This window comes from Manduca sexta, chromosome 17 (genome assembly GCF_014839805.1).
Source record: "Manduca sexta isolate Smith_Timp_Sample1 chromosome 17, JHU_Msex_v1.0, whole genome shotgun sequence".
NCBI classification, from domain to species: domain Eukaryota; kingdom Metazoa; phylum Arthropoda; class Insecta; order Lepidoptera; family Sphingidae; genus Manduca; species Manduca sexta.
Genome location: NC_051131.1, coordinates 2,981,836 through 2,994,410, shown reverse-complemented (window position 1 = coordinate 2,994,410; position 12,575 = coordinate 2,981,836). Strand labels below are relative to the sequence as shown.

Sequence of the window (12,575 nt, the reverse complement as noted above, 5' to 3'; positions counted from 1 at the left end):
ACAATTTTTAATCTCAAAGTAATATTAAAGTACTAGTAAAGACTTGTAAGATAATATAATAATATCAGCCCAGTATTATATACTGTCCCACTGTTGGGCACTGGCCTCTACTACTGATAGGGAATAGGCCTTGTAAGTCAGCGAAGTATTGATTCGGCGAGTGAGTAAGCACACGGCGAGCCGCGACAGACCCCACCTTGCCTTATCTCCGATAACTGTCACTGTGATCCGTTAGGCGTAATGTATACTGTACACAACCCCGCACCCGGTCGCTCTGCGCGATGTATAGACAGGTCGGCGAGCTATCCACTATACAATTAAGTCTAAATCGAGACTATATAGAAGTTATAGTATTTCTTTTCATATTTAAATTAAATTTATCAAATTCTATGTGTATTGTATTCTTTACAAGTATATAAAATAATTAATTTCAATTAATTGTTATTACATTTTTCATATATAGATATTTTATAAGAAATTTTTCATAGCCGCGTCGTTTTGAATCTATATTTATTTTTGTCTCATCTAGACTTAATTTGTGACGTTTGCTTAATTATTATAACTGTTGATACACTCTCCCTTATATAAAGCCGAGAACTTAGATGTTTGTAAATAAGTATAGGCATAGTGTAATTTTATGTTTGGGTAATGTTTCACTCGCAGCCGCACGCGGCTCAGCAACAAGATAAATAACTTTTATTGGTGAAGTTGTAGGTAATTTTTGTTTTTAAATTAGGACACTGCACATAGCTTTTGCTTTGCAATTGCAATTTGGTGTACGGCACGTATGTAACGGCAGATTGCTTTGATCTCTATGTGACGTGTAAGTAGTTTTGCGGCGAGTCCGGTGCGGGCGACTGTCCCCCGCTCGAGTCGCGCAAGCGAGTCGCACAGTATTGCAACGCCCGTGTACACGCACCTTTATTATGTAAATGTACGTATCGCGTTTCCAGACTTTCAGAGATCTCGTAATAATTTTTAAGTTTTAAGTACACGACTGTTCATTTAACACTCAAGTGATTTAACGTTTAGTTAGTTGCGCCACGATCTTATCTTCGTCTCACTGTACGGCCAGTCAGCCAACGCTTCTCTTTTAATTTAAGGTTATTTTTTAATCGCACATTCGTATGCTTTGGAGGCAAAGGGTTTCCGCGCGTTAGTAATCTTTTTTCATGTAAATATTAGTGTTAATGTAAGACTTAGGTTTCGCGTTGTGACGTTAGTTGCCTCTGTTATTAGTTTGTGTTCAATAATCCCCCAAAAGTTTGTATAATAATTTACGATTATATACAAAAAGTAAAAAAAAATGATAAATATAAATGAGAAAATATTTGTATTCTTCGTGTTTACTACAATGATAATGTTAAATGTATATAGTAGATATTTTGTGCACTGATAGTCGTTTTTAAGTTACTCGTTTAATGTTAGTTGTAAAAAATGGCTGTATTCTCGTGTAATGGACGTTGTAAGATGGTAGGCAGTGGCGAAAGGTGACATTATCAAAAACCGGAACCCGACACAAAATAGGTATTACTTATGCCTAAACGCGGCCTGCAAATCGTTTCAATAATGATTAGATTTTACGAAAAGGAAGCCGCTTATAAGCCGGGCTTAGAAGCCGGGTTATATGGACCCTTCGCCACTGGAAGGAGACGGGAGCCGGCGCATGCGCAGACCCGTCCTACAACCATCAAACGCAACGTTCTCATGTAAATATAATTGATAATGTTTCTGTCGTACGGTACCGAGTTAGTTGCATTTTACCATTGTTGCGAACTGCCAAAACTATCGTAATCATTTTGTAGCGTTTTGTACGGCTTCACTACACGGACGATGGTCTCAAATGTACAATGTTTGAATAAACAATAATTTAAGTTAAAATTATCATTATTAACGTAAAATATATTGGGTTGTTAAATGTACACTGAACTGAATAAAATAGACGAAATAGTAATAAATTAAGAAATACGTTCGACTTATCACATGTTCGTGCGGTCATTGACCCCCGGCCCGCTTTGGCGCCCCACAAATGATAGCGTGACGCTAAATTTTCTATAAACATTGGCTTGTCTTCGCTTGTCTCTTGAGATTTGTAGAGATTTTCATTAACATTGACAGTCAACTCGCCAGCTTTGCAACAAAAATGTAAATAACCATCTACCAACTTTCCGAATATATTTCCTTTGTTAAGTCTTCATAAAAGCCGGAACTACACGGAAGAGATAATTACTGTCCTGGAATTATACAACTTATTACAATAGAACGTATTTGATAATTAGGTAGATTTTTGTTTACATTTTTTGGTGCAACAATTATAAATATACGGTCGGAACGTAGCCTTTGCGCAATGTTGTACGTGTAGTGGAGCGCGCATGCGTAGAGAGCGGCTCTCGACGTAGCATCCGAGACCGAGGCCGCGACACTGTGTAACAATAAACTACTGCATAATTACATACGTGACTTTTATTTATTCAAACCTTTTACAGTAAATGATACCCAAAACACATCACGCTTTTATCCCAGAAAGAGTAGGCAGAGATGCTAATTAGGGAAATCATTTTTCACGATATTACGTTCCATAATGTGAAAGTGGCCGAGTCTTTAGCGATATCAGGCACATATTTTTTTATGACGAAGTTCACTGTGCCTGATGTTAAGTAAAGTGATATCCAAAGTCAATGTCGGCCGGCAATGGAAACATCTCCAGACGATGGACACAGTTATGCCGGCCTGCCTAATTGCTTCACGCTCCGCTTGAAGGACCCCAGGTTGTAGGAAGAAGTGTACACGATAGTAAGTAGTAGGGAAGCACGGTATACGTGTGATACCGTCAAACTATTATACAGCTTAATGGTGCGGCAAAAATATGAGGAACCATTTAGTTCGAGTCGGGATGGAAGACTACACGAAACTGATTTAGTAACCCAACACGGTTCATTCTATTAAGGAAAGGTAAGGATGACACTGAGTGACCCAATATCCTATAGTACCTTGGTTCCTAAACTGGGGGTAATTACCCCCGGAACTAAATCAGATATTTCACGGGGGTAACAAAGAACTCAATGAGATCGTAAAATAAAAAAGGTAACAGCTGAATATCCTAGTTTAGTTAAGGGAGCTAGCTACATGCTAATACCATTTGCCACCACCTACAGATATGAGAGAGGTTCTACTTTAGCAACGTTGTAAACAAAAGGCTCAAATCGTCTCAATGTAGAACATGACTTAAGATGTGGTTTAAGTGAAACTAAACCTAACATTAAAAAGTTTGTGAATTCAGAATAATACCAACCTTCACACTGAGCCAAAGAAACAATTTTGAAAAGGTTAGGAAGGAACCACTGCCATAGTAGCTACAGTGATTCTATAAAATTATTGTGATGACTATGATTTACAATGCGAACAATATTCCACTACTCTTTGAATAGAGTGATTATGGCATTGCCTTAATAAATGAAGCCACATTCCCTACTCTATCTGCTAACATTGTGCCGAAAATCATCAAAGAATAACGAAATTTTTTACCAAAAATTCTAGTTTTACTTTTCTGATTCTTTTATCATTTTGAAGGCTAGTGCGAATATGACATGTGCGTCAGCGTATTTATGACTGAAAGTATTATGTTGACGCTGCGACAAATTCTCTTGAGTAGTTAGTTAGCACTCGTAGGATTGGTGGGCAAAATTAAAATTACTTTTCATTGATATAATTTTTGTTCGAAATTCACACTTTTTAAAATTTATATATACTTCGAGTAACTTATTGTAAAATTATTTTTAGGAAGATATGGGTGTGGTTTAATTTCGTAAACCAATATCAAAATGCCCCTGTATACACGTTAAAGCTCGCCGGGCGTGAAGTACTCCCGCACCCTAATGAGGATTACGACCTTACGGGATGTGGCACATATTACACCCTCTATGAAATTCTACACTCTTGACTGGTACTGAGCAAAGAAAACAATATTACTCATATTGGAATTATTACAACACGCAGTAAAATTATTACATCTATACATATTATAAAAAATAATCCTCTTTTCTGTCAACATACAGACAGTAGGTATGTTATACATTTTCTCAAAATGTACAGAACGGATTTTTATAAAACTTGGTATGGAGTTAGTTTAAGACCCTGGGAAGGTTATAAGTTATTTTCTATCCCGGGTAAACGTATATCAGGACTTTTATCTCGGAAAACTTCTTTACGCGGGCGAAGCCGCGAGCAAAATCTAGAATATAAAATACACAATTTATCTGCTGTCTTTTGAATGAACTGCTCTAAACAACGGTAAAAAAATAATTTTATTTTTCTCTGTAACACCAACTGGTGTTGCCCGTTTCCCCCTTGCCCGTTCTTCTCTGCTGAGAATTGCTTTCAGAACTGATGGTAGAGTTAATATTGCCGAAATCTAATTAATGTATAAAATTTTACAAGTTCGAAAAATTGTTTCATTTCATTTCAATTAGTGTCGGCATCGCCATAAATATTTTCAGACTAAAAGGTAACGTAGGCATAGATATCTATTGCTTCGACTTAGTCAACTTGTAGTAATTAAATGTAACTAATTTAGTAGTAAGTCAGTCGCTTCACACTGGCCAAGATGATTTAATTTATTTTATACTAGCTTTTGCTCGCGGTTTCGCCCGCATTAAGAAGTTTTCCAGGATAAAAGTCCCTCTATATATTTTCCCGGGATAGAAAGTAGCCTATGGGTCTTAAACTATCTCCATACCAAATTTTATACAAATACGTTTAGATTTTGAGAAAACCGATAATATACAGACAGATAGAAAAGGGGACTTTGTTGTATAATATGTTTAGATTGCATATATTTTGGATAATTAAACGTTAGGTATGGTAAATTCCATTACATCTGTGACATTATAAGTAAGTAGTTTATATTTGCGGCTCCGCCGGCGTCAAGACAGTAAAAAAAGGGTTCCTATTGTAATGGAAGGATGAATATATATTGTGTTGAGACGTGTTGATGGTTTCAGGTTCTTTATTAGACTGTACTCATAATACTATACATTAATAATATCAGCCCTGTATTATATACTTGCCCACTGCTGAGCACGGGCCTCCTCTACTACTGAGAGGGATTAGGCCTTAGTCCACCACGCTGGCCTAGTGCGGATTGGTAGACTTCACACACCTTCGAAATTCCTATAGAGAACTTCTCAGATGTGCAGGTTTCCTCACGATGTTTTCCTTCACCGTTACATACTATATATTACAAGGCTTATATACTAAGTACACACACTACGTTATTAATGAATAAAATTCAAAATCGGTTTGCTAAGTCCTGAGATTAGCGCGTTCAAACAAACTCTACAGCTTCATATATTAGTATATATTAATAGATACCTGTTTAGCCCTTTCAGTGGTCAATCAACAACTTTTCCATCGTTTCCGTCAACAAATGAATCATGAACAAATATCCAAATAATCATTGGAAGCAAGTGTCACAGTATTTTGATTTACAACGTTTATCAGAGCACGATAATTGTAATAAACAGTGCATTATCATTGGCCGTGGTAATGCCGAGACGGTTAATTACTTTTTGTTTGTGAAGTGATCTCGCGCGTTGCGGACATACGTCCAGAATAATCTTTCAGTATGGAGTTATATGGACTGTTTGTGATATTTATTTTGTGCGGTGAGTAATACAAATATTGTAATGTAAATTAACTGGGTATGGTTTTTTTTTTATTATTAAAGGATATAGAGATTTCTATGCAAAAGTAAAGACTTTTAGTTATATTTACTTATTTACTCTGTTTAGTTATAGAAAGCAACACTATTTAAATTATCCAATTGTTAATATGTTATAAAACAAATAATTAGATAGACATAATATAATTATATCTTAATTTTCCCGCGTAAATCCCGTCCCACGAGATTTTTTACAACCATGCGACCTTTTCAACAGTAATCGTTATGTTTCAGTCAATTTACGTAAAACCGTTATGCACTATTAACCTAAACCTTCCTCAAGAATTGAAGTATCTTTTAGTAAAAACCGTAGAAAAATCCGCTCAGTTGATTTTGAAAAAATCGATCACATACAGACAAAAATTTTGGAGACTTTATTTTATAATATGTATAGATAGATAGAAGGCAAAAACAAGTTAATTTCTCACCTACTAATAAATACTTTGATAAAACCATTTTTCGGATATTATCGCGGTTTTTTACATTATATTTTCTCGCGACGTTACGAAGACGGCAGCCTTCATAGTCATAAATACTTTGTCACACGACTTCTGATCTACTTTGAAATGAGTAGTTATTATTTATGGAACTGGCCAGTAATGGCTACACAATAAATTCGCAGTCCGGTCACTGCAATGTAAATGAAATGATTTATTTGAACCCGTAAAGTTATACATTAGGAATGTAGCTGCTCTTAATAGCATTGTTTCCAAAACAGGCCCTGCAACAGCCCCAAGCCCTTACCAGACGAAGCAATACCGTTCGGACTACGTGTACAACAAAAAAACCGATGCATTTTATAAACTGCACATAGAAGGAAAGAGGGGTTGGCAAGTACAAAAGTTATGCGAAGTGGAAGGCGCAAAGCTCATGGTGCCGACGACTCAATTAGATATAATACAACTCCATTCGATGTTCAAGAGGTTTCCAGATTTAGGGAACTATGTGTGGGTGGCGGAAGATGGGCATAACCACGAATCTGCAGAGGAACAGCCGCTTATTGTATGTAAGTATATTACTGAACATTTTAAACGTTTAAGAGATATAAAGTAAGACAATTAGTCCGAAATTTCAAAGTATATCCTAAAATGATTCAGGGGCTGGTACATTATAATTCATCAGTAACATATTAAATAGAATTAATGCTATCTATGCAGTGTAATACTTTACCAACCAAGGAAATAGGTGCGGAATAAGTTGTTAATAAAACATGAATAACGAAAGATTTTTATTGAAGTAAATACAATTTATTCTAGCTCCCTACCTAATTGGGTACCCCGCCTAAAGCAGGTCTTGTATTCTGTCGAATGAAAGGCATCAAAGTTAATATTCCAAGATCATCCGATCATATCTGTCGCCGGAGTTACTATGACCTAACTGTTTGCAATATAAAAAAAATATCTACGTAATATACATAATCACTGATTACTACATCATTTTTAACATTGACGTCACAGTGATAACTCTTGAACCTAAATCGGTGGCTTTGAAGGTACGCAATTTTGCACAGAGTTCTTTTACTCATCTATTAAGAATTCATACCAAATAGTGGGTTAAATCTCATCAAGCAAACCATTAAGTATTTTGGAAATTCATCCCAAAAACCGGGTTAAATCCAAGCACACGCAACATATTAAATAAAAATAAGTGAACTGTTGTCCAGCATTTCATATCGCCGTTTGTACTTTGTATAATTTTATCGTAGGTCAGGTGAAGTTGGGTTCATTAACAGTGTACGGGATTACCCACTGTGTGATAACTAATATATTTATATAAATTCCTTTTTACGCAAACAACATTCAGTACTTATAAACTCGTCTTATGTTTAATCAATTGCTTTGCCACCGGTTACCAAAAATTTTACGTAAAACTTGTTTTAGCGTTAAGAGGTGGTTAAGCATTGGTTAAATAGCTGTCAAAATTAAACATCGCCGGTAATTCAAAGTCTAAGAGCAGAATCAAGACGTAAAAGTAACTTTGCGAAATTTTTATAAGTAAGACTATTTATAGTTAAATGTGTTACTTACTGAAGACTATGAAATCAGTAGCTTAATAGTAGGTATGAGTAAGACTTGTTCGAATATATTCAATTAGATCACTATTAAAATGATTAGGAGAATATGATCATGAAGAAGAAGCCGTATTATTCTTCTTCTGCCAGGTCATGCTTGCATGTAGGGGGAATCTCTGGTACTACCAACTCTGAGAATATTTCAATAGAAAATTAAAAATTATCAGTATTTTTTGTATCTGACCTCAATCAACACCGGAGGAAACCTGTGAATAGTATACTGGAATCCCCCGAATTAACGACTGCAGGGACCTGGAGGAAAGTTCGTAGGGGATAGTTGGGAAGGAAGTATGGGGGAATGATAAGGAAAACTGGGAGGAGGGGAAAAGGCCGGGAAATGTTTGCGAGCTCTTATAGGCCTCAATGTGAATTGCCAACCATGAGGTATACACATTTAACTGTGTACCTAGAGCCGCGACAAATGTCCCCCCGTTTATGGTTATTCTTGTGGTATAGGATAGTTTTATGCCAAGGATTATAATGCGAGCGGCGGCGGCATAAACGCAATATCATAATGTTGATACTGTTTTAAGAATTCTTTTTTGGTCAATATTTATTAAAACACAGTATAGTTATCGACATATTACGTAGATAGCTGGTATTCCCACGAAATGTTTATTATTTCTAGAATCGCGATTTATTCGCGGAACTGTTTTTGCTTACCTAATTGATTCATTGTAAACAATTTTATTTGTTTCTGGTAAAATGATAATTGTACTTACCTACGTAATCTGAGAAAAATATTGGTCCAAGTGTGTTCGTGTGTTTTTCCAGTGTTGGTACCTTTTTCTTTAAGCGTTTATTTAAATAGCATCTTCAGATAGAATCTTGCATCTCATACTCCCATAAAAGATGGGTATAAAATTCGTGTAGATAATGCAATATTTAGGTATATTGATCTTGCCAAAGTTACATCTCCAGACAAGATTATAACTCTACAAAGTTTAATTCTATTTAAAGTTTGTTTTTTCGTTTTAAAACATTTCAATAAAAGCATGTTTTTAAAAAATACTTTTTTTGTAGCCGACTTCTTTTTAGCGAGAATATCTATATACTTAACAAAAATTAGTTGAATTCGGTTGGTACACCTAAAATTTAAACAAGAGTTCCATCACACAGAAATACGAACGTAGAAGACAGTAGATACTTATACGAGTATTATTGTTTGTGATATTAATATACAAAAGACTCCGAAAAGACATATTAGGTGAAGGCTTCAAGGCCTGTGTGATCACAAATGACACCACCATCTCGCATTTAATCTGTGAATAATGGATTCTTAGAGAGGTTTGTCTTTGGAAAATAGAATCTTGGGTATTTACTAAACACACCATGTATGACGAAAAGTCTAAAACGAAGAAATATAATGAACCCTTGAAATGACAATTAATGAATTATAGAGACTACATTGAAATCGGTTAGGTCATTTCGGATATTAACACATAAGATTTTTTTTATACAAATATATCACCCAATTGCCAACTTTTCCCGTTAATTTTTCAAAATTATTTTTAGGTACAAACTTTGTCCTGGTAATTAGGAACATATCAAAAACGAGTTTAGTCAAATCGGTCAATCCGTTCTCAACTGATGCTCTTACAAATATGTGGCAACTGATTTTCATTCTTATATATTACTAGCTTTTGCCCCCGGGTCCGCCCGCGTTATAAAGTTTTTCAGGCTAAAGTTATTCGTTATAAAAGTAGTAGTTTCCCGGGAGCCTATGTTCTTCCCAGGGTCTCAAACTGTTCCATACCAAATTTCATCTTAATACGTTGGGTAGTTTTTGAGTTTAACACGTTCAGGCAGACAGATGCAGCGGGGGACTTTGTTTTATCTTCTTCTAATATATAAAATTCTCGTGTCAATGTTTGTCTCTGTACTCCTCCGAAACGGCTTTACCGATTTTAACCCGATCTATTTTTCATACCCCTAAGTGTTAAGGGTTGTCCACCCTTAACATTTTTTTACAAAAATAGGGGTTGGTGATAGAAGGGTATAAATTTAGGGTTGAATCTATTTTTAATGCGACATAATAAAAAAAAATAAAAAAATAAAAATTTGTATAGAATTATAAAAAAAATGTTAAGGGTGGACAACCCTTAACACTTAGGGGTATGAAAAATAGATGTTAGCCGATTCTCAGACCTACTGAATATGCATGCAAAATTTGGTTAAAATCGGTAAAGCCGTTTCGGAGGAGTACGGAGACAAACATTGTGACACGAGAATTTTATATATTAGATTTTCTAACTATAAACATTAAATACTAAACTCTTTTTAATAATTAAGTATTTAATCGATAAAACACATTTTATATTTTGTAGTAACACCGAACCCTGAAGATTCTCAACCGAGGGATACCTGGCACTCGGCGTGTGACGTGGTAACTCGGACAGGAGAGGTGGAAACCTACCCGTGCTATAGGGAACTGCCATTTATATGCAAAGTGGACGCTAGGGACGCGCCTTACGACAATCACTGCGGAGTGTATGCCCGAGGTACGTTAATCATTACATACATAACTTCACGCATTTTATCCCCGAAGGGGTATGCAGAGGCGCAACTAGGGCACCCACTTTTCGCCAAGTATGTTCCGTCCCATGATGTGATAGGGGGCGAGCCTATCGCCATATCGCCATATATGAGCAGAAAAACCCAAATATCACTTTGCCCGACCCGGGATTCGAACCCAGGACCTCAGAGCGCTATTGTACCGGACGTGCAATACAACTACGCCACCGAGGCAGTCTAATTTTCTACGTTAATCATTATATGTTTAATGACAGCCTGGAGCCTGTCCAAGATTATTATACCTTCATAAGCTTTACTGAGTGTAGAAAGAAACAAAGATACTATGAGACACATAATTATTTATTTATGAAATTTATATACATAATATGTATATCGGAGGACTTAATGCCAAAGGCATTCTCTCCCAGTCGACCTAAGGTTGGTGCTGAGATAAATAAGGTAGGTACATCAAGGTTACCTAGTAGTTAAAGATACGAATAAACATACATACCTAAAAGTAAATATAATAAACAGTAAGAAAATCCGTTATTAAATACAAATATAATATAAGTGATATTGTAAATATCTAAATATTTAAAATACAGATTATAAATACATAAACATATACTTACCGTGTTTTCAAAGACTGGCAACTTAATAAATTCTTCTTCATCTTCCTTTGACGCTATGAACGTTTTTGGGCATAGTTGATTACTTCCACCAGGTGATCCATTACAAGCTATGGGCGAAAATTGTTTTTTACTCAAATAATAACCCTTTCAGATTATGAATATATCGAAAGCGTCGGCAGTTGCTATAAGATACCGCGAGTAGTGTATCCTTGGAATCAAGCGTACGCGGAGTGCCAAGCGGAGGGCGCTCACCTGGTCGTTATCAACTCGGAAGCGGAGATGCTTGCCGTAAAGAATATTATAAACACAAAACCTAGCGTCTTGGGAGCTACTACCAGCTACTTCTTTTTTGCTGGTTTTAGAGCTGAACCCGCGCAGGATGGGAAACCAAAAGTCTTTAAAACTATCTTTAGTAAGTACTTCTGCAAACCTTAAATTACTATCTTAATAATAATAATATTCACCCTGTATTATATACTGTTCCACCGCTGGGCACGGGCCTCCTCTCCTATTGAGAGAGATTAGTCATTAGTCCGTCACGCTGGTTAAGTGTGAAATGATAGACTCTAGAATAGGCATACCCTCAAAATTCGTATAGAAAAATTATCAGGTATGCAGGTTTCCTTACGATATTTTCCTTCACCGTTAAAGCATGCGATAATTCACACAGAATATTCACATCATTTTTAGAAAACTCAAAGATGTGTGCCCTTGGAATTTGAACCTGCGGAGTTTGTTCTCGGCAGTCCGTTCCACGCTCAACTAGGCTATCGCAGCTCCATTATATCTCAGATTTAAATGCGAAAGTTTGTTAGAATTTAATCCATAAACTGCTCAATGGATTTGGATGTTTTACCATACATAGACCATTCTGGATAAAATGCAACATTTAATCCGGGAAAAATATGATTATTCGGAGAAGTATGAATTATACGGCGAAAAAATTCTACCGCGGGCGGATGTGCATAACATAATATACTTATAAAACTCTTTTATTTTACAGATCAGACACTAGAGGAAGCCGGGTACTCTCAGTGGTCACCGAACGAGCCGAACAACTTCGATAACAAGGAGGATTGCGGCACTTTATTCAAAAACGATGGGAATTTCAACGACGTCATCTGCTCGCATCCCTACGCGTTTATATGCGAAAAAGAAGTCCACTTGTGAAGCAATAATAAGCTGACGTATCAAATTTAGTCCATTCATCATTTGTTTTTATCGCTTGTGGCGTTTTGAGTGGTTAATAAGATTTCTTGATAACAAGTAGAGTGTTGTAAAAAAATAATTTAGGAAAGCAAGACGCCCTTAAAGGCAGTCGATGCGTCCATTCTTCTGATATGTTTATGGTTATTGACGTAACATTGTTTGATCCACTGACCTTTTGCTGGTTGTGCTATAACTATTTCGACATTATTAGTTTTATTTTATAGATAAATCGATAGAGCTATCAAGACAATAAACAGTTATGTCAGCATTAAACTTGATCAAATATAAATAATACGGATGCTATAAATAACAATATTGTTTATTAATTTAATTAAAATATACTAAGATATGTCTTTATAAACAGTCACATTTTATTTATTTATTTAAGCAAAAGTAACTGCTGATGTTTCAATCAGATAAAAATACATAG

General features: G+C 35.8%; 1 protein-coding gene across 1 annotated transcript; it reads left to right on the top strand.

The window, feature by feature from the left end:
* The first annotated feature begins 5,511 nt into the window (after positions 1-5,511).
* On the top strand, positions 5,512-12,506 carry LOC115443095 (C-type lectin domain family 4 member M). The gene is made up of 5 exons (XM_037439752.1): positions 5,512-5,663; positions 6,438-6,725; positions 10,118-10,291; positions 11,088-11,348; positions 11,940-12,506. Exons 1-5 carry the CDS (start codon positions 5,624-5,626, stop codon positions 12,104-12,106), a joined length of 930 nt encoding a protein of 309 aa, XP_037295649.1. The 5' UTR covers positions 5,512-5,623; the 3' UTR covers positions 12,107-12,506.
* Positions 12,507-12,575: the final 69 nt, after the last annotated feature.